Source organism: Macaca fascicularis, chromosome 2, assembly GCF_037993035.2.
Source record: "Macaca fascicularis isolate 582-1 chromosome 2, T2T-MFA8v1.1".
NCBI classification, from domain to species: domain Eukaryota; kingdom Metazoa; phylum Chordata; class Mammalia; order Primates; family Cercopithecidae; genus Macaca; species Macaca fascicularis.
The window spans coordinates 31,043,909-31,071,641 of record NC_088376.1 but is presented as its reverse complement, the minus strand read 5'-3'; the positions used below and the strand labels follow the sequence as shown (position 1 = coordinate 31,071,641).

Genomic DNA, 27,733 nt, shown 5'->3' with positions numbered 1-27,733 from the left:
TGGCATGATCACAGCTCACTGCAGTCTCAAACTCCTGGGCTCATGCAATCCTCCTGCTCCAAGCTAGGATGGACTACAGAAGCATACTGCCATGCCTGGCTAGTTTTTAAGTTTTTTGAAGAGACAAGCTCTTGCTATGTTGTCAGACTGGTCTTGAACTCCTATAGAACAGACTGATTTAGATATAAATATATAGATAGAGACTAGAGCAATAATCCTGTTATTATAAGTTGTTAAAACTTTTCAAGCTATCAGAAGCTATAAAATATATAAAGGAAGCCAAATAATGTATTAAAATTCTACTTGAGGAACAAATGAAGAAGCTAACATTCTTTTATCTTTCTATTCATCCATCCAATCACTGCATGCAATGAACATTTCCTGAGCATCTACTAAATGCCAGATATCCAGAGGCTATGCTAGGCACTGGCACTAGGAATATAACAGCTAATAAGTTAAGTTCACTGCTTTCAGATAACGGTATCTCTAATTTGCTAATGAAAATCCACACTTTTAGAAATACCCTTAATTTGCAAATAGATATGCTAAGTATTAAATCTCCTTTTGAATAACTACAGCAAGTTTAAAGTAGGTAGAAGAGAATTACGCAAGCTGGTTTAAAAACAAACTAGCAAGGATCTGACACAGTAAGAATTTAGTTTTGAACTTCACAGTAAACTTTTATTGAAAATGAAAAACTAATCTGTAATACTGTTCTTTCCCCAATATTTATTCTATCAGAGCAGGGCAGAGACATGAGGTAACAAGTGAAAGATTAAGAAAAATTATTGAGTTTTGGCATCTACCTGCATTTGAAATGAAGTATGTTTATGCTTTAAAAACAAAATAGTGAAGGCACATTCTAAAGAGTTGATTTAGGGAAGGTAAAAGCAAAGGTAAGTAGTACCTAAGAAAAGTTAATGGATTTGGAATGATAACTAGATTAGACAGCCTAGTCACTTATAATATGGTGAATTTAGGCAAGCTGCCCAACTTCATTGAAACTTTATTTCTCTCATTTATAAAATGAGACAATACTGCTTACTCTATCTACAGGCTTTCTGTAAGAGTGGGCCAGCTGCTACATGGTACGTTTCCCTATCTTGCTCAATTCATCCTTGATGAATAGTATTACCTCCACATGAGGCAGAGCTGACTTCTCTGAATCTTTATGCACCCCACAACTATTCTGGAGTCGTCTGAAGAGATGATTTAGTTTCTCCAGCAGGTACAAATAAACCAAAAAGTGAAATCAGTAATGATATGCAGAAAAAGTAACTGTTTTGAGAAAGTTTAAAGCAATGTGGATCAATAACTTACACATAATTCAAAATTAACCACACTTACAACTGTAATGTTTGTAAATACATGCAATACTTTTTCAAATTATTCAAGTTCATATTGAGATATACTTTCTTTGTCAACATAATAAAACGGACTGAAAACTACCACAAAACACGAAACTCTATAGACTTCCTTTAATTTCTCGCCTGACCCCCCCCAAAATATCTATCACTTATCGAGTACCTATAATATGCCTGAAAACTAGTCATACATTTTATAAAGGTCTCATGAGTCCTCCTAATTCCCCCTAAGGAAAGCATTATCACTGACTATTATAGATGAGGTAGTGCAGAGTAGGTAACAACACAGCCAACGCCACAGAGCTACTGAAAGGCAAAGACAGGGCCGAACTTGGGTCTGTGTAGACTGAAAGCCTCACCCCCTACTCTTATACTTTCCTACATTCTTAGCAAGTGCATGACAGGGGTATCGGTATAAACTGAAAAAAGTCCTCGGTGTCAAAGGCCAAGAATAGCAAATATTTAGAAATAGGCATACATTCTTGTATTTACCTATAAAATGGCATATAAAAACAAATAATCATAGATTAATTATAAAATAAAATGAGCTAACAAAAAAGAAAACCTTTCTTTTAAAAAAGGAAAAAGTTTTTCTCATAGTTAATTGTACTTGACTGAAAACAAAGTCAATGTGTAATGAAAGTGCCTTGCCAGGCACCCGGCATAGAGAAAGTATTCAATAATGCAATGCTCTCTGAAAAAAAATATTTGTTGAGGGCCTACTACATGCAGGAAAGAACACATAATTACTGCCTGCATAATCTTCACCTATTTAAAGGCCCTTACTATTCTGACTTTCCTAAGTACAAATGGCAAGAAACAAAATGGGATTGCCAATGGACCAGAAAACAAGTGGTCAGAGGGAGGCTGGGGTATAAAACATAAATAGAAACAAAAAAAATTTTACTCTCTTCAGTTTTGGAGAAAGCCAAATATAAAACACAGTCATATCCTCCACAAAAAGTGGTTTTAGTCTAGTGTTTAAAACCCTTGTAAAATTTTGTCCTTCTGGGTTTTCTTCCTCAGTTGGCTTTGTGACAACTGCCTCTTTGAGCACCATTCAATCACTACAACAACCATCCTTGAAACCGAAGACCAACACATACTCTTATGTAAACACTTGGATACTCTTTGGTAAGTCTTTATTACTCTAGCAGATTTTGTGCGGAATAATATGAGAGTTTTAATTTCATTTTTAGGAAAGAGGACAATCTCAAATTCAGAGCAGCTCACCCTTTGGGCTTGGAAAAAAGACTTAAAAAATTGTTACTTTTCCCACTTAATACACTTTAAACAGAATCTCATTTAATAAGAGATCAAGCAATAACATAAGAGATATTTACTCAATAATTTCTATGTTTAAATATATAGTGCTTCCAACTGGAAGGCAGTAAGTAAGCAAGTATAAAAGTACAGAATTGCCAGTGGCTAGCGTGTGAGCAGAGAAAGATCACTGTATTAGAAAAGTCAGAAAGATGGCATGTTAGCTCCAGGAATGCCATTTGTACTATGAACTTTGAAGGATATCAATTACGTGCACAGGCTTCTGTTTTCTCCACCTTCTCTATCTCATTATTGACTGAGGAAATAATGAGATGATATGTGTAAAAACAATGTTCTTGGCTGGGCGCAATGGCTCACGCCTGTAATCCCAGCACTTTGGGAGGCCGAGGTGGGCGGATGGTGAGGTCAGGAGATCAAGACCATCCTGGCTAACACGGTGAAATCTCGTCTCTACTAAAAATACAAAAAAAGAGCTGGGCATGGTGGCGGGTGCCTGTAATCCCAGCTACTCAGGAGGCTGAGGCAGGAGAATTGCTCAAACCCGGGAGGTGGAGGTTGCAGTGAGCCCAGATCGCACCACTGCACTCAGCCTGGGTGACAGAGGCTTAAAAAAAAAAAAAGAGGATTCTTTTTTTTTTTTTTTGGAGACACAATCTCCTTCTTGTCACCCAGGCTGTAGTCCAGTAGCATGATCACAGCTCACTGAAGCCTTGACCTCCTGAGCTCAAGCGATCCTCCCACCTCAGCCTCCCTAGTGGCTGAGACTATAGGCATGTGTCATCATGCCTGGCTAATTCTTTTTTTTTTTTTTTTTTTTAATTGAGACGGGGATCCCACTATGTTGCCCAGGCTGGTCTTGAACTCCTGGGCTCCAGCGATCCTGCTGCCTTGGCCTCCCAAAGTGCTGGGATTACAGGCATGATAGGCCACTAAACCTGGCCAAAACAAAGTCTTTTAATGCAAACTGTGAACACTATTGTGGTAATTAAAGGTAAGTACTCAGAATCAAAGCCCAAGTTCTACTTCCACATAATGACATTCTATAAAATGTCATGGAAATGAAGCCTGAAAAAATTGGCGTGGATTAAGATGTAGAAAATAATCAGTAAGCCTGATTCATACATTTGACTCTCTTAATTACAAATTGAAATGAAAGAAAACCATAGGTTGGGAATTAGTTATATCTGAAAATAGACACACATACATACACTTCATTTCATTGCGTTTTGTGACTTTTAGTGCCTTAATCAGAAATATACATTGTCAGTAAAAATGGCTGAAGTACACAAGGTATTTAAGTAGTACTGACAATATCTTCTCTGTGTGTTGGACTGTATTCATTCATTCAATGTTTATATTAAACACCTGTTTTATTTAAAATGTTGAGTCAAGTTCTAAAGACATGAAAAGAATTTTTAAAATCTCAACTTTTTCTTACATTCCAGTGGAAGAGAAACATAAAATTAATTGCAACCTAGGGTAGGGCTGATAATAATGATACACACTAAGGGCTGTGACAACTCCTAAAATGGAAGACTTCAGGGTCAGTGAGGTGTCAGCCAACAATATGTGGAAGCAAACGAAGGCAGATACGGAGTGGCTCCTATGGCAGGGGTGCTAAGGAGAAACGGGATGCATGGAAGGAGAAAAGTGGGTGGATATCTTACTTGTATATGAGGGAGTCACCAAGATGTCCTTCAGTGGGTGAATTAATAAACAATCTGTATTGTATCTAGAAAATGGAATATTAGTCAGCATTAAAAATAAATGTGCCATCAAGCCATGAAAAGACTCAGAGGAAACTTAACTGCATATCGCTAAGAAAAAAAAAGCCAATCTGAAAAGGCTACAGACTTCATTCATCTGACTATATGACACTGTGACAGTGAAAAGATAAGTAGTTTCCAGCAATTAGAGGGAGACAGACGATGAATAGGCAGGACACAGAGAATTTTTAGGATGTGTTCCAAGACCCCCAGTGGATACCTGAAACCTCAAATAGTATTCAGCCCTATATGTACTATGCTTTTTCCTATACATACATACCTATGATGAAAGTTTAATTTATAAGTTAGGCAATTTATAAATTATGGTAAAAGATGAGCAACAATATCTAACAATAAAATAGAACAATTATAACAATATGCCAGCATCGCTACTCTTGAGCTTTAGGGCTTTAAGTAAAACAAGGGTTACTTGAACACAAGCACTGTGATACCAACAACAGTTGCTTTGATAATCAAGATTGCTATTAAGTGACTAATGGGCAGGCAGCTTATGCAGTGTGGATATGCCGGACAAAGGGAAGATTCATGTCCAGGGCAGAACAGAGTGGGGTGGCTACAGATTTCATCATGCTACTCAGAATGGGATACAATTTAAAACTTAGGAGTTTTTTTTATTTTGGAATTTTCCACTTAATATTTTTGAATCTTGGTTGGTATCAGATAACTGAAATTATGAAAACTTAAACTGCAGATAAGGAGGGACTGCTGTATGTATGATACTATAATGATGGATACATGTCATTATACATTGGTCCAAACACACAGAGTATATAACACTAAGAGTGAACCCTACTGTAAAACTATGAACTTTGGGCAATAATGCTGTATCAATGCAGGTTTATCAACTGTAAAAAATGTATCATTCTGGCTGGATGGTGGCTCACGCTTGTAATCCCCACACTTTGGGAGGCCAAGGCATGTGGATCACGAGGTCAGGAGATCGAGACCATCTTGATTAACATGGTGAAACCCCGTCTCTACTAAAAATACAAAAAATTAGCTGGACGTGGTGGCGGGCACCTGTAGTCCCAGCTACTCACGAGGCTGAGGCAGGAGAATGGTGTGAACCCAGGAGGCGGAGCTTGCAGTGAGCCGAGATTGCGCCACTGCACTCCAGCCTGGGCGACAGAGTGAGACTTCATCTCAAAAAAAAAAAAAAAAAAAAGTATCATTCTCACTGGGATGGTGATAGTGGGGGAGAATATGGGTATCTGGGGGAGTGGGTATATGTGAACTGTATTTTCCACTTAGTTTTGTGCTGAACCTAGAACCTTTCTTAAATCCAAATCAATAATTCAACTTTTTTTAAAAAAGGAAACATTAAAAAAGAAACCCAAAATAACAGACAATGTGCTAGTATGGTATATCAGCCTTTGTTAGTGAAACTTGAGGAGACTATTAAACTAAGATATAAAGTAGTATAAATGGTGTTTGTAACAGGGTACATTAATATACATATCTGATATAATCATAAAAACAACTGACACCATTTTATGTCTCAGAGGGAGGAGAGCTAGTAGTCAGGAAGTGCTTAAACACTCCTTCAAAAATAAGACTATCAATTTGCGCTTTGATAAAACTTTGTGACATTACCATGAGATTTAAAATTTGTAGTCACTGTTAAGCAACGTTTTTCCAGAAAAGACAAATAAATACAATTTGCGTTGAAATAAACACATTTTGACATCAATATGACATTGAACATGCTGTTAACTAGAAAATAGAAAAATAGAAATTCTGGGTTAGGACAGCGGGAAATACTGGCAGACAGACAGTGGCTGAAGAGTAAGTAGAGATCTAAAAGGAAAGCAAAATGAGTAATATTTGAAATCACAAAGAGGCCACAACTGCCATGCCATGCCAGGCAAGGAAATAGCTAAAGAAATCTCTATCAAAGACAGAGGAAAATTATAGTAGAGTATTGTAACATGCTTACGCTGGCTGAAAAAAAAGGCAGGAAGTGGGCAGAAGTGCCAAGAAGGAAACTTTTCCATTTATGGTGTTCAAAGAGAAAGTACATTTAAAAAGGCAATAAATATTTGAGAAATACTTTCCTTTTAAGAAAATCTAGGCCCGGCGTGGTGGTTCATGCCTGTAATCCCAGCACTTTGGGAGGCTGAGGCGGGCAGATCACCTGAGGTCAGGAGTTGGAGACAAGCCTGGCCAACATGGTCAAACCCCGTCTCTACCAAACATACAACAGTTAGCTGGGTGTGGTGGCATGCTCCTGTAATCCAGCTACTTGGGAGGCTGAGGCAGGAGAATCACTTGAACCCAGGAGGTAGAGGTTGCAGTGAGCCAAGATCGCACTACTGCACTCAGTCTGTGTAACAAGAGTAAAACTCCGTCTCAGAAGAAAAAAAAAAACAAAGGAAAATCTATAAATAGACTTATAGTGTTTTAGCCATTAATGCAATTTACAAGACAAATAAAAGGTATGTTATGTTTAAAATAGAGACTTTTTTGATACTAGTCAAAAACAAAATAAAATCAATAAAAAAACAGATGTGAAAATTTCAGCTACTTACTTTTAAAAGTAGGCAATGCTTTCTTTGAAGAAGGTATGCTGAAAGTATATTTTCAAAGAATCATTATTTATTTAAGTTGTTCTAAGAATGAGACTAGCACTTGTCTTCTTAGCAATCACAGCACACAAATCCACCCCTCCAAGAGCTCTATGGTATCTTTTGGCCTGGCATTACCCCAAGTACTATATTAACTGGGCACATGAAGAGCTTCAAATGCATTTAGAGGTAGGAAAGAATTGTAATGTGGTTCTGGTACCAAGGAAGCTCACAATCTAGTTGAGGAGATAGAACCAACACGCACAATGACTACGGAAAAATGTAAAATAGAGCATAACTAATGTAGCACTTAGTTAGTGGTATTGATTACGATCTTACAGAACTGCAAAAGTGTGAAATCAATGAGAGCTAGAATAATAGGAAAAGATTTGGGAAAAAGGCTACCTCACCCTGGGCCTGAAAATAGGAGGAAGAGGTAGGTGGAGCCAGGGGAAGAAAGGAATCACAAGAGTGACTTATAATATTAAATAAGTCAGTTAAAAAATAGTGTGGTGGGGGTATGGCTATTCATAAACAATTATAGGAGTAATGGTTTATGATTACTCTCACACTATTTCCTTACTGCTCAACGTTTCTTTCTGTGTATAATTTTAATCCATATAATTCAGCAAAGTAACAAAAACTGGGTGGTTTAAAATAACAGAAATTTACTGTTTCATAATTTTGAAGGCTAGAAGTCCAAAATCAAAGTTTTGGTAGGATCATGTTCCCTCTGAAACTTGTAGGGGAGAATCCTCCTTGCCTCTCCTGCTTCTGGTGTTAGCAGCATGTTTCTCCTAAAGAGGAAGAATTTGTTTCCTATTTCTCTCCTAGCTTCTGGTAATGGCTGAAAATCCTTGTCATTCCCTGCCTTGTAGATAATATCACTCCAACCTCTGCTTCTGGCTGTCTTCACATGGCCTTCTTCTCCCTCTGTACCTTCACATTGTCTTCCCTCTGTGCATGTCTGTTGCCAAATTTCCTTCTTCTTATGAGGACACCAGTCATATTGGATTAGTATGACCTCATCTTAACTAATTACATTTGCAACAATCTATTCCCAAATTAGGTCACGTTCTGAGGTACTAGAAGTTAGGACTTCAATATATCTTTTGTTGGGGCGGGAATACAATTTAGTCCATAACAGGCCTTATCTGTGCCTACAAAATCAGAACTTTGGACTAGATGCAGTGAATCTTATCTATTTTTTTGGGCATGTATTCCTTTGAGAAACTGATGAAAACTATAGACATTTGACCCAAAGAAAGGCATACCTACACAATATTTTGCACACTATCAGGATGATCATAGACCCTTCGATCCCCATCCACGGAATCCCTAGGAGACATGCACCCCAAGGAAGGAATGTCATCACGGAAGGAGGGCTCTTTTAGTTTCCCACAGATGAAACATCCTCTAAGCATCCTACAAATGTAGCTCAGAAAAAACGTATGTAATGCTCAGAGCCTGGTACAGTGGTGTTCAGTTAAGATTTCTTGAATGAATCTTCTTGAATGAGATTTAAACTACTGAGTGTAACTAAACATCCCCACTCTGGAAGCCCCAGCAAGACATTATGAGTCAGAACCCACTGGCATGAAATAAAAGCTTGACACGAATGATTTATTTGGAAAGCTGGGGTTGGCAAGTTGTCCACCTTCCTCTCAGTTCTTGACCATGGCCAAAAATATCAGCTCATCTAACTAGTACTGACCTCCTATGCAACTCTGTCCCATCCGGTTCTCTATTCCTTTTCTTTCTGCTGCTCCCCTCTATCTCAATCCTTTTCTCTAGGGAACAATGTCTTTTCCTCTAAGCCTCACCTTCCCAGAGTCACTGCTGCCTCTGCAACCTCCAGATGTGAGGTGGAAGACTACCTTGCTCCTTGATTCAGCTTCCAAACTATTGCTTCCTATCATTTCATAAAACTCCCTCTTCCTTTGAAGTTCATGCCATGACTCTATGCCTTATCATGTCCCTTCATCACTGTCATCTATGTACCATATACTGGTAAATACTGGTTGAATGGCTGACTCTGAATAATTGACTGGTTCAATAAAAGCTGTTTTCTTGGTCACTCTTTTTCATTTATTTCAGGCTATGGTGCAGGCTCATTACATTTCTTTCTACGCCTTTTCCTGTTAGGATCCTTGGTGAAGTGTCCATGGAGAACTAAACAAAAACCCCAGTTTCCTCACAATCCCTTGGTCTTTAAGTGACTTAAACTCCTCTTCACGCACTTCAACTATACCAAGCAGATCTAGAATTGCTTTATGTCTGACCACAACTTTGTACGCATTTAGCTCTCTCATGCTCTACCTTACCCAATTCCTTGATACATTCAATTTTCCCTAATCTTTTCCTGGCTGTGCTTCCCTCTTTATACATCTTAAACCACTATTTTCAAATAAACTCAACACCCTCTACCCTCCTGTCTCCCTTTAGTCTTGCCTAATTCATTTGGAAGCCTGGATCACAATCTACCTCTTTTTTTTTTTTTTTTTTTGAGGCCTGGTACCACTTCCCAGTGTTTCTCTCTGTAGGATCTTCAACAGCTACACATGGCTTTTCTTGGCTCTTAATCAGCTATCTTTATCACAGCTCCAAGTCATTTCCCACAAACCACTAACCTTACTCTGCCTCACTCACAGTGGATAACCTTGTTTCCTCCTTTATCAGATATGGAATTCCTCCATTTTCTGTCTTCTCCACCTATGAACTGGATTACTTGTGAAAGCAGCCTAGTGCTTTCTTCCTGCATCAGCACCAGCTTTTCATTCCTATTCCACAGCCAGTCTTTCATAGGACTCCAGACCCAGTTCTCTTCTACTGCCTCTGGGCCCTTATTTCCTCAATTATTTCACTCAAAAAATATTTTTCTGGAGGTTTACTATGCCCTGGGCCCAATTCTAGATGCTAGTATATGGGAGGGAAACCAAGACAGACAAAATCCTGTCTCTCACTGGGGAATAGGGATTAGGGGTGGGGTGTGAAGAACAGACAATAAACAAGCGAACGCTTCAAAACAAAGAAGATATTTTCTCTTTTCATAGATCTCTCTTTTTTTGTTGTTTAGACAGGGTCTTGCTCTGTCACCCACGCTCTGGAATGCAGTGGCGCAATCATGGCTTACTGCAGCCTTGACCTCCTGGACTGAAATGATTCTCCTACCTCAGCCTGAGTAGCTGGGACTATAGGCACAAGCCACTACACCCAGTCAAATTTTATTTTTTGTAGAGATGGGGTTTCACCACGTGTCCCAGACTGGTCTCAAACTCCTAGGCTCAAGCAATTCTCCTGACCTGTCCTCCCAAGTGCTGGGATTACAGTTTCGAGCCACCATGTCTGGCTTTTTCAGAGATCTCATTCATGGAACAGGGTGGGGAAAATTGTGTTGATTTTTGAAGTAGGAACTCAGACTGGTTTGAGAAGTAAACCTCTCCATTAGTTCTGCCCCGCCTCCAATGTCTAATGACAGCCATCTAATCTTCCTTGCCCCTGCACTGTCCTCTAGCTACATCGTTCTTCTTCCTTACTCAAAGATCACTCTATACCTGCTATCTCCATATTCCTTGTTTTTATTTAGTTATCTTTTCAGTTGAAAAAGTAATGCATATATTAAAAACAAACAAACAAACAAACAAACAAACAAAAACCCAACAACAAAAAGCTGAAGAAAAGACTACTGTATTTCTTAACTGTCTATTCACTCTGCAACCCACCATAATCCAGCTTCTGTTCAACCAGTCCATTGAATCCACCCTGGCAAAGGTATCCAATGACTGTCCCTCCACAGTTCCCAAAGTGAGTGGACTTTTCTAACCTTGTGTTACTGTTCTGGGCACTACTGACCTTCTTCTCTCTGCCTGGCTCCAGACAGTTCTCTGGGGTTACAACACAAGTTAAGCTCTTCCTTAGCTTTTTCTCCTCTGGTGCCTCTGAAATGCTGATGTTAAACCCAGTTTCACCTTTGCCCATGTTCTCTTTCCATATGTACCCACCTTAGGTAATAGGACCATATAATTTTTATGATCCTAATGTAATGTCTTTGAGAGTGAAAAAGGACAAATAATTACTATTATGGGATAGCAGGTGTAAACCAAGACTATCCCAAACAAACTCTGATATATAGTCACCCTATTCTGCATCTGTGGTTATGGTTTTAACAAACACCTGTTAATCATTTGCAAAATTAAATCTGTAGCCTTGATATTGACATTTAACTTTATTTTTCAAATCTTTAGGTTATAATTTCTTATAAATATCTCAAAACTCAGCAAAGTCAAAGCCCAGTTAATTATTAATATTCCTAAAACTTCTTAATCCTTGTATTTTCTGTCCAAGTTAATAAATATCACCCAGTCACTCATACCTCCAAGCTGGAGACTCTTCTAGATTTTCCATTCTCCCTCTCCTATCATATTTAATCACTAAATCATGCTAACTTTAGCTCTGAATAATTCTCTGATCCACTGTTTTTCTCCCGAACTACCGTCATAACTGTTATCTGATGCCTTTGCTCTTGTCTCCTTCGACTTCATCTTCCCCATTGCCACTAAAGTGATCTACAAGTGATCACATTTCTGCTTTGGACATTTCAATAGCTCCCTATCACTTACCATAGAAAGACTGTCATCATGACCCTTCTGTTTCTTTCTTTAGTCTCATAACTTGCGGCTAGTCTCTCTCTCTCTTTGTACTCTAATAATACCAAACAGCTTGTAGAAACACATTGATATACACATCCCCAATAAGCTGCTTTTCACTTCCAGGCCTTTGTTCATGCTGTTCCTTCTGCGTTGTATGCAGATCCTCTTATTTGGCCTGCCAACATCTGCACAATTTTCTCTATTCACTCACGGCAGCCCAGAGGGGAGCTAGGTGTCTCTCCTACACTACCTATCCACATCCCAACTATAGTACCAAATATGTTCATTTGAAAACATTTATGTCAGTCTTCCCTAATAGTTGGTAAACTTCTTGAGAACAGGAGAAGTGATCTGTAAATACCTGACAAATATTCATTCTATTTTTAGGAGATCTCATCCACTGTTACAGACTTAAATAACAAAATTAAAATAAGTTGGGTTAATATTGAAATAAATAAATCACTTCATTACTTCTGTATTTTTTCACATTTTATAAAGTCATCAGTGAAAAGATGAAAAATGTGTAAGGACTTCAGCTGCCAAAAAATTTGCCATGTTTTATACAATGATAAAAGTAGGTCTTAGAATAGGAGACAGGATGATTAAATTAAAAATATATAGTGGTAATGTGCCAAAGTCAAAAAACAGCAAATTGTAAACTGTTTACAATTACAGAAAATCATAATAGTTTTCAGCAGTTGTTTGCTTTGTAAAGTTTTGCATAAATATTATCCAAAGCATTTTTTTTTTTCTAGAAGAGTTTTCTCATTCCTTTTATTTTTATTTATATTTAAAAATACAACTCAGAGGTTAGTATTGAATATCATAAAATCCAGTATCCATTAAATCTACTCAGATATTTTTCTCCATTTTCCTTATGCTTCCTCTTATGACTTCCATATTCTTAAGTGATTAGATCTGGCTCAGAAGGAAGAAACTTTCACTTTGTCTGTCAAAACCTGAACTATTTGACCTTCGAGGCACAGAACAAAATCTATAATTTTTGGATAAAACGTGGTACCCCTGTCACTTATTTAAGTAATTTTGGGAAATTAAAAAATGTATAATCTAAAATTTTAAAGAAAATTAGTGTTACTAGAGGCATAACAAGGGCATCTGCCACAACTGGTATTCAACGAACAAATAAAGAGAACCACATTACAATTTAACAGTCTCAATTATAAATGATTCTAAAAAGTGTATGTTCTTCAGACAAAGTCTTACTTTATGTTAGCTTCCTATTTCCTAATTCAATCGCATAATTTTGTGCACTTTTTCCTAATTGTATTTTGCCTAAGAAGTTTTATTGTGTGAACTTTTCGTTACTTATCTGAGACGGAAAACAATTTGAGGTATTTTGAAATTTAAAATACACACCGATATTTTCTTCAAGCTAAGGACTATGAGACTATTGAAAAGGGCTAGGCACTGGCTTTCTGGCTATTACAGGCACCCTAACATAGATCTGAGGAGATGGGTACACGTCTACCATTCAGCACTATATTGAGAAATATATTTTTCTAAAATATAACTGGAAGAAAGTTAAAATACCTTTAAATGCAATATTTGTTTTTTTATTAGCAAGGTGTTGATATTATAAAAATAACTCCAATCTCCTGATAAACATCCTTGAATATTCCCTACCTGTCAGAAGGTGGAGCTCTAAACATATCTCAAATACTGGCTTTTATAGATGCATTTCACAACTGTGTGTAATGAGGAGATTAAAGCAGGAGTAAAGTCTTTAGAAAAATGGTTCTGAAGAATATTCTAATTCTCTCAGGATAAAATAACTCACATCTCCCAATGTGTACACAGTTAACCAACAAAAGGGATGTTTAGTATATTCCTTTGAAATTTCAATATATTACCCAACTATAAAAATTGAGGTACATGTAAATCAAATAATAAAACACCAAGTCTGTTTAAAAGGCAAAACATTTTTAAAAATCAGGAGTATCTAGTCAAATGTAGGCAAGGTCATTAACACTTACAAGCATCTCGGATGTAGAGTAACATGGCTATGAAGATATAATCTACTAAACCCAGGCTGAGGCCGTCTGCAAACAAGGCATCCCAGACCACCAGAAGGTCCTGCAGGGGGAACTCTCGTCCAAACAGCAGCCGCACCCACCTTCTGGAAAGAAACAAAACAAAAATTCAGAAGACAGTACTTTCGAGAGTAATGTAAAGAGTGATCATTTTCTCAGGTAACCGTGAAAAACTATTAACTGAACACACTGAGCAAATATTATATATCAAAAATATAATATAGTAAAACCTAATTTTTAAGCTTTCAATGAATTTTATAATTGTATAACTAGGCCATAATCATTAAATGCTATTATATACACAAGTATTACACACATATTTGAAAAATGTCAAAATCTTTCATATTTAATAGAAATCACAAATTCCCAAAAGGTGAAGAGAAAATGAATATTTAGTAGTCTAGTAGTTGCTTTCATAGGTAAGGTTGTAAGTTAAAAATAAAATTTTCCAAAATGTCATGATCTCTACTGATTTACTGTTGTTGTTAATTGCCCTTTTGCAAATGTTTATATGACAAATCCGATACAAACTTAGAAAACTGCATTCTCACATCTCGCTTCTATTTAAAATAATTCATTTTAAAATTAAGTGTGGGAAAAGGCCAGTAGATATCTATTTTTTTGGCCAAGCATAGATAGTTATTTTAAATGAAAGATATAGTCATACTTAATTTTTTGAGCTTTGCAACCAATATACCTGATCAGTAAGGCTACCTTTCTAGGAGTGCTTTTCTATTACCTAGAAAGTGCTTACTTCTATTACCTAGAAAATGAGTATCTATGCCACAGAGTAAACATAAGCAGCTAAGCAACATCAATGTATAAATATACATCATAAATAGTGACACTTTAGACTTTCAATAAATGCTAAACTCTTTATATCTAATTCTTATAAGAAAAAAATTTGGTTTGATGTTTTTATTCATTGAACTCTAATTTTACATGACATGGCTACAATTTCCTTACATAAATCTTCTTCTAAGGACTTCAGCTAGAATTCTATGTGATTCTAGCACGTAGCAAAAGATTAAAAATTTCAAATTTCTAGCAGCATCAAATAATACAGAATAAATCCTTTAAAAATTAGTAAAGAGATGTTACTTCTATGTAAAATTTGAAACCAAATATAACCATCTATGGGGTTAAAGCAAGGCAAAAAAAAAATCAAGTACTTTCCTCAGAGAGTAATATATTTAAGGAGAAATCAAAGATATGACAAAATGCTGTATACTCACAAATATGTATCATAGTTTATTAGGAACCATGTGATTGAACACTTAAGTTTTTTTATTCACATCATCATATTAATCAATATAATAATTAGATTGTATTTTCAACTACATCAATTACTCAATTTTTCAGTATAAAAAATTAAAATGCCCAATACTTATCTTTTTAAAAATGTTACAGTATCTTTTATAATTTTCCATTTTAAAATATTTTAAATGTTTTAAATGTTCAAATTTTAAAAATGTTATAGTGTCTTTCATAATTTTTATCTTTTATAATTTTCAATTTTTACTCTGCTGCTATTAATTAAATGAGGGGTGGTTAACACAATTTTTTTTTGTCTAAGATGGCTGTGTTTACATGGCTTACGAAAAAAAATACTTCTCCACACACTTCTAATTCTTTCAAATTACAAATGCTAATATTTACTATTCCAAGAAGTACAAAAACATCTCTAAATTAAATAGGCCGCTTTCTTAATTACAAAGAATTAACTGATACTGCAAAGAGTATCAGGGGAACCAGAGATGGGCACAGCAAAAAAATACATGAACTAAACCATTTTGGGCCCCTGTTCAAAGGATTTTTAACCGATACAAATGTTTGCATTCTTAAACGACTAAAACATGTAGAACATGGTTACAATTATTCAGCTGACACAACTGGAAGAAAAATCCATCAATGAGGAAACTAGATGAAGGTTAATACACAACTACAGTTAAGAATACAATCTTCCCCCTCTTTCCTTACAGCTCAAATTCTTGCCATTTTCTGATCAGCAATCACATCTTAGATTTTATCACAGATAGTGCTTTAAGAACAACAACAACAACAACAACAAAACAAAGTAGCCCATTTCCTAGAAATAATTTCTATACCCATTATTTCTACACCCATTATTTCTACAACAAACTGTCAGTTATTCGTCAACTTGTCTTGCATCCTTTTTGACTCTGAAGATACACACATGCAGCGATCTTCACTGCAGCAGTCAGGAAGGTTAACTGCAAACATCTAGTAATCTACACTGAATAAAATACATCTTTATTTTCTGTGTCAAATTGTTCACATATTTAATATCTCCAAAACTACACACAATGCATGTCTTTAGTACTTTTATATTTAATGTGTTATCTACAATGTGCTGCTTTATAAATCTTTCATATTGCTTCACTCTTTAAGTACCTTGCCAAGTACACTGCTGTAAAATTCCACGGCAAGGACCAAATTCTGTGTGTGTGAGTGCATGTGAAAGACAGAAACAGAGAAAGAGAGAAAGAGATCCAGAAAGTTCTTTGTAAAGACCTCTATACACTTTGCTAAGCGCTTTATGTATTTACAGAAGTCTTGTTAACCCCACTGTAAAGCCACCTTTACTGAGAAGCAATGGGATAGCTAATTTGGAAGTACAGGCATTGATCTTGAAAGTGGTGGCACAAAAATAATCCAGGAGGTAGAAAAAATACCAAAAACACATAAGAAAAAAATGTATCATTAGATGCCTAGCATATTTCTCTTATATAAAGACTGTAATAAGTTGTACATGAGAGGATATTAAAGTAAAATGCTGTCTCTTCTATTTTATATGTAATTATAAGAAAATTAAGGCCAAATTCTCAAAATATTTAAGAAGAAGCATATAACTAATGGAATGCTTTGGGACCAACAATGCCCTTATCAATAATTTAATCATTTTATCCCAGTTGGATTTAGTTCTTACATTTTATATATATATATATTCACAACACACAAATTTCCTGTGCTATTTTGGGCTTTCTTCATTGAGCTTAAAAGCCAAGGAAAAAGCTCTTTACAGAATGAGTTAGTAATAGAAATTATTTCAGTAAGCTTTTATATTCTTGGAAAGAAAAACTTACTCTAAGAAACGAGGTCTTGTAAAGAAGTCATTCCTACAATTAACATGCTTTTATTGCAGTTAAAAATATTTAGTGAGAGTTTAAGTTACACTTAAGGGTAGCATTAAACCTTTTCCCCTTAAAGATAACTTCAGTTTAACTGCTTGATACTATCAATCTTGCTTTATGTACGTTACACCTGCAGACTGCCATGCTCATAACCATATATATTTGATCACTTGTGATAATACAATAATTCATATTTTACCATATCTACTTAGTAATTAAGATCTGCAGAAACAGAAAAGAGTATCTGAGGTATTAAATTTAATAATAAACCACCCAAAGACAGGACATGTCTCTATGTTTGCATTTATACCACTATCCTTGATTTCAAACTTCTGTGTAATTAAGCTGCTATTCCCAGGGGATCAGTAACTACTGTTGGTGTTATTGCTCGGTGCGTGACCCATGGAAACACCAAGAGAAATTCGTTTTTACCAATGAGTTTATGAAAAGGACCAATTTGACTGAGCTTTAAATAAGCATACCCTTAATCCAACTTGGCTGTAGTGGGTTATATATGGAGAAACAAAATTAAATCCTAGGTCCATTTCCCTATTCTTTCCCATTACTGGCTCTTTAGTGAGATATGGGCATAGTAACCTTACAAGAACAAGTAATGTAGAAATGCTATATTGAATTTAATTTAACAAACATTATAAGGGCATCTTGAGTAACCTGTGATCATGAAATGATGCCACTAGGTGAGCATTCTTACACAAAAAAGCAATGTTAGATTTTTGCTCAATGGTGTCAATTTGTGTTTTGCTTTCTGTTCACTTGTATTTTTAAAAGCTAACAATTTTTAAATAATCTATGCCTGCTATGGGATAAACACAGAATCCATTTCTGTATTAGTATTCAAGAAAAATAAAAGCAAGCCAAAAATGTTTATCTCTGTGCTTGGGTACTTCTTTGACTGATTTTAGGCTCTTATATTGGGTTTCTTTGTATTCAGTTCTTTTGAAATTAATACACTCTAAATTTTCCTTTATATCAACTCTGTGAAAGCGTCTTAAAATTGTAACTAAACACTGAATTCATTATACTTAGGGTCACAAGGCATTCTCGTATTTAATTTGAACTTCTTTAGAAAACAAAGTCACAAAAAAATGGGAGCGCAAAATATATAATTTTATTCCAATTTTACACTTACTAGTCTCCTAAGGGCTCTGTAGAATACATTATTGAAGGATGCTTACCTGTTTGGTAAATTTTTTGTCTAATCAACTATTTCAATTAGGTCTTTAAAAATATCTGAATGCCTTGAGGACATATCTGAATCCTTTAAGCCATCAAGCTAAACTCTGCTTCAAAAAGAGAAAAAAACAGAAACTTTGAATTACTGTGTCTAAAGAATTCCAATTTGCTTTCTAAGTGTTCTCTGTAATCCATGGATTGAACCCAGCTTGAATTTGCCTTTTTGGGAACACATGCTAACCTAATTTAACCCCCACAGGATATGCACATGAAGTGTTAAAAGTGTCTTTTTGACTTTGGGGAAAATTCTCTCTTTCTTTCAGAGGGCAGTACGTAACCCTTTATTAAGGAAGGTTTCTTATTCCAAAAATAAGTTCCTAATAATTACCACCCATTCCTACTGTAATTTATTCTCCTTGGCAAGTGTTTGAAGCTGTTTTGTCAGAACAACTGTAATATGCCTTTGCAAAAATAGTCTGAATGTAAAGTAGAGCCTTGTACATCTATGTTTTTCCAGGGATATAAGAAGATCATGAAAATGTTGGCTATAGAAGATGACCATAATACGACAAACTTTTGATGCTTGAACATTTTCTCTCTCCTTCTCTCTCTCATACACACATACCTCTTTCAGATATATGCCTGCTATTTGGCTTACAAGTATGGTACTTCAAGGACTGATTAACTTTAGCATATATAATTTACCAGGAAATTCCAATAAAGCTAATGCATGATGGTAATAGTCTAATATGGCTATAGTTGTATGAACAGGATGCACTCTCTGTGAGAATCCTCTTGTCCATTCCAATAGGGAGCAGTTGGAATCTTAGCCCTGACAGGAGAGGACTATGGGGATAACAGCTGCTGAGAAGTAACCTCTCTACCCTATCACTTACGCGGGTTCCACCACAAGTAAGCTACTGGGTATTTTGAGAAATTTACTTAGAAGCCACTGCTGTGTATGAATTAAATATACAAAGAATTAATGTGCCGTTGTTGGCCATGTTGCGAAAATGAATTTTAGGCTCCATGAAAACTGTTTTTTATTCATACCAGAGACAGTTTTTACTTCTAGAAAGTCTGTAAACAGGCTTTGCTCTACCATTTTACCTTCAGGAAAGGAAATTATGATCAAATAAGTTTTCTAAAATTGCATATAGAGATTTGCTAAAAATAATTACTCCTATGCTCCATAATCTGAAACTCATTTAAAAAAATAAAACGTATGACTTTATTTTTTGAAACCATCATAGACATCTCAAATACCAAAGGGATCTTAACTACAGTGAATAACACTTTTCGACTTCCTCTGCGTAAATCTCCTAATACATTTATACACATTGGTGGAAGAACTGACATGAGGTATAACACTAAGCTGAGAAATATCAGGATCTATTCAGGGATGAAGGTAAGACCACAGTCATTATGCCTCCATAAGCAGTCAATCTCAACACCAACAATTACATTGGAAATAGAATTCCTGTTATTCAAAGGGACATGGCCAAAATCCACAGATGGGTACCTATTAAGAGAGTCAGAAGGAATCCATTCCTAAAAGGCAGCAGGGGTATCTTATTGCCTTTGACCTCTTATCTCTAACCCATAGCTTTAAGTACCCTCTGTGGTTAATTTTCACTGGCCCTCTCTTCTTTCTCTTCTTTTCTATTCCAGAAAGTGCCCTGATCCTGTCTGGCAGTTCAGGGTTTAGGACACTACTTTGCCCAGGTCTGATGTCTGAAGGTTTCACACCTATTAGTGTTACTGCTCCCAGTTACATTTTCCAGAGATAAAGGCACTGATAAACAAATCTCAGCTAAATAGTAAGTTATGGATATTGTTTCGGTTTCTCTCTCTTCTCTGGCAGATCACAGGATCCTGGGGGTTATTTGATATGAGGCAGAGAGTAGGTGGTTAAAAATGTTTATTTAATTAATATCAATCTTTTTCCTCAAGTTAGCTCTTCTTGACCACAGATGATCTTGATTTGGGCCTAGAGGCTGGACCTTTCACAGGATTCCTAGCTGCTCATCAATCTTCTTCCTGGGCTTCCCCTATCTCTCTGTGGAGATCCCTGAACATACATTCTAAGCAGTAAGTGATCAGATTTATGCAGGAATTTATAAAAGCCTCCTAACCTCTCAGGAACCTTCCCCTTTCATTTCCTGAGCTCTAGTTGCCTGCATGCCCATACCTCCAATGTTCCTCAGCTTGGGTGTGTGGTCTCCTAGGACCCTGGTATTCAAAGAGTAATCCTAGGTCCATCACCACCACCTGGGAGCTTGTTAGATATGCATCTCTCAGCACCCTGCCCCTGCCGCCCCACCCGCAGTATAGTGCTCCTGGATCAGAGGTTCACTTTAACAAAACCTTCAGGTGATCTGCATGTACAAGTTTGAGAGGCACTGGACAAGGTGACAGATTCTTGTTTCCTGATCATATTTTGGCTTCAGCTGTCAGGGCTCCTAAAATCTACCATGCATTCATGTAAAATGTTACTCCATGAGGAGAGAAAAAGCAGAAGTTATTGGATGGCTCTTCTAATTACAGTAGTGGTCTCAAACTTTAGCATACAACAGAGGTATCTGGAGGGATGGTAAAAACACAGATTGCTAGAACCTATCCCCAAAGTTTTCTGATACAGAAGATTTAAGGGGAGCCTGATCATTTTTTAAGGTGGGTCAATACAGGCATCTGCCACTATGCCCAGAGATAATGTGTATTTTGAACAAGTTCCCAGGAGATACTGATGCTGCTGATATGGGAACCAAACTATAAGATCCATACATGGGAAGTTGTAGTTTCTCTCTGCATCTTCTCAGCCTACTCTTGAGTGTGCATCTTCAAATTGTCTCGCTCTACAGGTCTAACCATTCAGCCAACGGCCATCAAACACACATTTAATGGACACAAAGTATCCATAGCCAAATTTCTCCTAGAATTCTATCTCTATTAATTTATATACATTTTATTTTCGAGGAAAATACTATTATAAAAACAATAAAAACGAGGGATACAAATGTGAGGGTGACAGAAGTGAGATAATACCAAAACTGCCAGGCCCAGAAGGGCATTTGCTCACTCCCCATGTAGAAGCCCCATGATACTGGGAGCCTGGCTAAATGGTCATCTATTTTGTGTTCCTCTGTTCTGTGTTACCAGTGAACCATTCTAAGTCTAAGATTCTACACTATCAACTATGGGGATCTAACTACCCCTAAAATAAAACATGCATTTAAAATGCTATTCCTGGAGAAATAAAGAGCTAAACTCCAAGAAACATTTCTCCAGTGATATTACTATCAGCTCTGTGATGTAGTGGTGGAAGAGAGATTTCAGGATAAGGGAGTTCACCTGGAACCTCTCAAATTTCAATGCAAAGTGGAAATAAATGAAAACCCCCAAATGAGAATAAGCAAAGGCTATTTATTCAGAGTTTGCAATAGCAAGAGAGTTCAGCTACCACTGCCTGTGTTTGGAAGATAATCCAAAGTAGCCAGGGGAAAGATAAAGTTTTACAGGGTCATGGGGTCAGGGGAAGGAGGCTTCAGGTATGCCCCCATTGAAGGCTGTAGGCATGGCAGAGGGCTAACTAGAGGTAGAGCACCATATATGATTATTTGGGGAACATATTTGGCTTTCTCTAGGTTGGTCCTGTGGTGGAAGCAGAAAGTAGGGCAAAAATAGCGAAGTTAGCAGTGACTGACCAAGGCCTAACCGTTCTGGACTGATTTTGCTGCAAAGGTTGTAATTTGGCTTCTGGGGCATCTTATCTGGGTCTGAGTTCTGTTGTCACAGATAGTGTTGCCATTGCCCATTTGCATGTTCAGTCTTTCAACAAATACCCCTGGCTTCTCAGCCTATGCCTGTCCCCAGCTTGGAACGAACTATAGCTAGAGAAATTTACAAAATTACTTTCCCTGATCATTCTGAAGTCCAAATAGAGGCAAATTTGTGAGGCAGTGGCCATGGGAGTTTCGTTTCCCACTTTCAAACATTTCATGAAAAGTATAAAACAGTGAAACTGAAATCCCATTCATCAGTAGAGAGAAGTTGCAGATCCCTTTGAGAATGTAATCAAGCATATGAGCCCTCCCTTCTGAAAAATACACACACCCATCCCCATATCATATCTACTCAAGTGAAAGCCATTTTAGGAGTTAGGCTAATTCAGGGACCTTAGGTTAAGAACTGCTCTATATTTATGTTTTTGTTATTCTGGATGCTTCTATTATCATGGAAAGTTATATTCTACTAAAAGGATTTCCCAGCTTCCTCGTGCCCATTTCAAAGTATCGTTCTTGCCTTTTAAAAGAACAGCGTATTTCCCTTATTGAAGGCTCACTGTATTAAGGCACTGCTAGTGAGGAGTTATTCTGTGTGGATCAGCTGGTCAAACAGCCTGTAAATCGGCACTATCTTGGGAAAATGCCCATGACTTGGCAATACTCATCTTCACTGACCTGGGGGTGGAAAGGCTGAGGTTGGGAGAGAATGAACTTTCTTCACTGACTTCTTTTCCTGGTTCATGCCAGCCCTGATTTGATCATAAGACTGGTATGAAAAATTGAGAATCTTCATTTAACAAATATTTCCTAAACTTCAACAGTGTGGCAGGTACTGTGCTTGGCCACAGACTGAACGCTACAATTCTTAATCACTAACTGGAAAAAATTATTCAAAATAAAATTTAACTCAATAATAATCCCATCAATCTGGTTTACCACAGTTACTCTGCATTTTTCTGTGCCCCCTCCACACTAAATCCCCCAAGCAACTAGGATGTACTCAGGGAATGCAAACTAATGGCAACATTAGCAACATATAATTAGAAAGGTAAAAACAATTTAAAACATTACTAAATACATTTCAAAGCCAAGTATTAATGGTTTTTGGATTATCCACCATCTGGGATTATGTATGTCCCAGTTACTATCCATTAATTCAGATAATCAAGAGCTGAATGTATCTGCATGGGGCCTAGGTAACTCACAAGGAAGGGAGAGACAGGGAGGGGAAAAGGAAACTGTGAAGGAGCCATGAAGGGAAAGGGCAGTCAACCCCACCACACTCATTACTTTGAGAATACGGGTTTGGTTAGAAATCTAGAAGTCCAGCTCAAAATGTCACAAATTACGTTTTCTACTAGTGAAAGCGAAATGGAAACAAAAGAGTTAAAGAGGGGATTGGCTGCTCCATTTTATCCCTGTCTGATAGCTAAATTTAACGCCTAAACAACTGTACAATCAACTATATGTATGTGTATATATAATTTTTTAAGGACAAATATATAATAACCAAGGAAAATGTATTTTTTAATGCACAGAAGATCACAACTCAATGTTTTAAAATAATCATACACAATTTCTGATAATGGCAAATACCATGTGCTTATATCAATTTTTTTATTTTTAAAAGTACTACCACATTTGATCTTCAAATAAGCCTGAGCTCTATAAAAGCAAATGGTCTGTGGAATGCATGCATTAGAACCACTTGGGGGAAAAACTCTTGCATGTTTCAGAGATACACAGGTGATTTCTTCGCTCAGCCCCCAATTTGTAATCACTGACCCAAAGAAGTTGGGCAGGAACAGGCATTTTACAGATACATCAACAAAGGAACATGGCGCAACCTGAGGTCACATTTCATCCAAAGGCAGATTATACAATGATACTCTAACAACTAGCCCAGTGTTTTTTCTATTCTTTTACATTTTTTCTAATTTCCAAAGGACAGTTAATTCAGGTATGTATTTTTAAAATCACCTCTCCACATTAACGTGGAGAATCACAGGATTCGGAATGCATAGTATCTACTATTGCTATGTTATCTGTGTGGTAGCTGGGTTTTTCTGGGTAGAAGACATGGTGCTTTCTGAAAGACTTATTTTGATGAATTGCAATCTGCTAGTTCATGAGTACCCCAGTTAAAATACAGTGGTAATTACAGCTATAGGACCCTACAAGATTTAGAGGGTTTCTTTTCAGGGAAACTCATTAAGGAAACTATAAAGAACTAAGAACTTACAAAGAAAAATTAATTGCCACTTTTGGTCAGCCAATTTTAGAAAGACTTATGAGGTCTAGAATTGTATTTCAGGCTAACGGAGAGAACAGAAACTCAGTGAAGTTTAGTTTACTGAGGGCATCATGGTTTATAACATGTTCATAAATTAATTTGCTCATAAATCAACTCAAATATGAAGCAGCAGAACCATCACATAAAATACTTTAAATTTATTTTTGTCAACATACTCATTTCCTTTCCACATCAGCTACCAGATACTGTGGCTGAATTCTGGTGCTGAGATGCTCCAAATCCACGATGTGTCTGAAGCACTGCTCTCTGATGATAGCCTCCTATCTCGCTATCTTTCTCACACTTTCTTAATTCTTTTATTGTCTGTGAGTTAAAATGAAAACTATGTGGAGTTATTCTTTTGCTAATTTATAGTTTTTTGTTCGTTTGTTTTTGCAAATGGTGAAAAATAATTTAAAAGTATAACAGGACATACAATAAGAAGCAATTTTCCTTCCCAACACAAATCCCCTCCCCAACAGTAAACCTACCTTCCCAAGGGTAGCCAATGTTCTTATATAACATACAGACATTTTTATGCAGGTGTTTACCTCTTAAAAGCATAAATAGGGGCATGTATTTTTAAATTTAACAATGATTGCTAAAATGAAGATCGTTCCAAATCAACATATATAGAAATAAATAACTTGTTCTTTATTATGGTTGTATAGTATTCCATAAGTGGATGTATAATAACTTAAATAGTCCTTTTATTTTGGGGACATTTAGGTTCCTTTGTTATTACATGTGATGCTGCATTGATTATCTTTGTACAGGTCTTTGTTAGTGTAAATACATCTTGGAAGCAAACTGCTTACTTCATGTTACCTCGACACTTTAGTTTAATTTAGGATCTTTGATTGCAAAGAATGGTACTGAGTTATTTAACACAAAAGGAGAAGAATTCGGGAAAATTGTAAAGCAGTGGTTTTCAAAGTGTGGTCTCTAAACCAGCAGCATCAGCATCACGTGAAAATTTGTTCAAACTGCAAATTCTTGAACCCCACTCACTCATACCTACTAAATTAGAAACTCTAGGCAAAGCTCAGTCATCTGTATTTTAACAAGCCCTCTGGGTGATTCTGACGCAAGCTCAAGTTTGAGAACCACTACTTTAAGAGCGTATAAGAGGATATAGTGTTGGGCCAGGACGCTGCCAAGAACCAAGGAAGTTTTAGTGACTCCTAACTTTTCTATCTCTCTTTGGCTACAGGGAGGTCTCTTATCCCAGAAAGAAATTTTATTATAATGTCATATTTACCAAAACTTTTCTTCATAGTTTATGGGCTTGTGAACTCCCCACCTAATAACAACACTCATCATTTTACTCCAGTTTTATTTATATTATTGATTCATCTGGTATTCATTTTGGTGCAAAATAGAGATATAGGTTCACGATTTACCAAACAGCTAGTTAGTTCTCAAAACTGTATTACTGAATAATCCATTATTTCCCTAATGAATTGAAATTCTACCTTTATCATAGTATTAAATGTCTATATGTATTGAGGGTCTGTTTCAGAATCTCTATTTTCTTTTACCTATGAATCTAATTATGCAACAAATCCAAACTGTTATTATTATGGTATCTTTATAATACATTTAACAGTGGGTTCATTCCAGAACATAAATTAATCTGCTCACAAACCAACTAAGATAGGAAGTATTCCTGGCTACACTTAAATGTGTATGTTTGAAAAATTTTGTAATTTATTTAATTTATGCTTTCGTAGTTTTCTATAATTTTATCTATTTTTAGAGACAAGGTCTCACTCTGTTGTCCAGGCTGGAGTGCAGTGGCCCAATCACAGCTCACTACAGCCTTGAACTCCTAGGCTCAAGCAATCCTCTGGCCTCAGGCTCCTGAGTAGCTGGGAGTACAGGCGTGTGTCACCATGCTCAGTTACTTTAAAAAACATTTTTTGTAGAGACACCATGTTGCCCAGGTTGGTCTCAAACTCCTGGCCTCAAGCCTCCCAAAGTGCTGAGATTACAGGTGTATGCCACTAGGCTCAGTCCTGTATATTATTTTAAATGACATAAATGAACTATGTAAACTTTTTATTATTTATTTTTTCCAAAAAGAAACACTTATCAATGCATTTTTTTGTCATTTATGTTTTGCTATTAAAGCACAACTGCTTTTACTTTTAACTCCTTCATTTATTTTGCTGTTATTTTTATTACTTGAGATGAATATTTAATTCACATACTTTTATTCCTTTTTGTTTAGTAGCTTAAGAGTACAAGGCTGAGAATTTCTAAAAGCACTGTTTTAGTCAAAACCAACAGGTTCTGATCAATATACGTTATCATTATTTTCTAGGAATTTTGTAATTTCGGTTTTGATTTCCTTTTAGTACAAGAGTAAAGAGAGTTTTATGATTTTCTGTGCTAATTCTTCCTTGGGGGTTGTTTTCTACTTTTATGATTAATTTCAAATTTTGTTGTAAAAAATGTGAACTATACTATTTCTACAATGTAAAATTTACTGAATATTTTTGTATAGATAGTTTTAAAATAAATATTCTATGGATACAGTAATTTCACTCTGTTTACAGTATAGAGAGTTTGATATATACCAATTATATCTAACTGACTAAAGGTGAGTAACTAGTTTCTCTATACTCTAGAGTGAGTCTGCCTGATTTACCATGAATTAGGAGAGGTACAAGTAGCTTACTACTATTGCATTCCTACGTATTTCTCCTTATATTTCTTGTAGCTGTTATGTTATATAAATTCTGCTGTTATTTGGGAGAGGGGGAGGTACAATGATTAAATAAAGATCTTCATTGCGAATTGTAAACTTCTTAACTACGAATTGTTCTAATTTATCTCATTCAATGTGATTTGCTTTAAATTCACTTTGTCTGATATGAATATCATTACACATACCTTCATTTCTGTTTGCTTTTCCTGCTATGCCTCTGCAAATTGTTTTGTTTTCAATCTGTTTCTGTTTCCTTTGCATTAGGAGTGATTTCCTTGTAATAGAATAGTGTTGACTTTATTTATTTTTTTTTAAATAGACCTGACTTCCCCTTCGGACCATCATGGAATAACTGGGTATATCTATACTGCTCTCATACTATAAACAGCTAGAAAACTGGACAAAATATATAAACATGGAGACACTAGGAGATAAGCAGCACAGCACTGTGATTCCTGACATAAGGGGGAAAAACCCCAGACGAAACCTGTGATCACCGGCTTTTTACTGGATGTACTTTTGAAACCACAGAGCAGGAAGGAGAAATCCAAAGCAGAATGCATTGCTCTTACTAAGTTTAAAGGACACAGAATTAAGGCTGAGGAAAGTGTGCAGGACATTGTTACCTTTAAAGGAGGAAGCTATGCAGAGAATAATCTCCAGAAATCTATACAAGGGGTGTCCTTAAGTGTTTGATGAATACTAAGTTGTGCATATGAAGGGTAAACTTCTAAAAGGCCAAGCAAAGAAGAAATACCGGAAAACAAACTACTACACAGCAATGGAAAAAATCTCTGAGGTTTCATAATGCTGGGAAATATTCATGTTCTGAACAGTCAGAACTGAAGAGAGGTTAGTACACCCATGAAAAATTCAGTAGAACCCCCACAAGCA

General features: G+C 36.4%; 1 protein-coding gene across 2 annotated transcripts in view; it reads right to left on the bottom strand.

Annotated features, from left to right (window-relative positions):
* TBC1D5 (TBC1 domain family member 5) overlaps nt 1-27,733 on the bottom strand; it is a 564,828-nt gene that overhangs the window by 142,937 nt on the left and 394,158 nt on the right. For both annotated transcript variants that reach the window (XM_074030923.1, XM_074030922.1), the window contains one exon: nt 13,643-13,785. In XM_074030923.1, the coding sequence (XP_073887024.1) occupies nt 13,643-13,785 (143 nt within the window). The remainder of the gene's footprint in view (nt 1-13,642; nt 13,786-27,733) is intronic.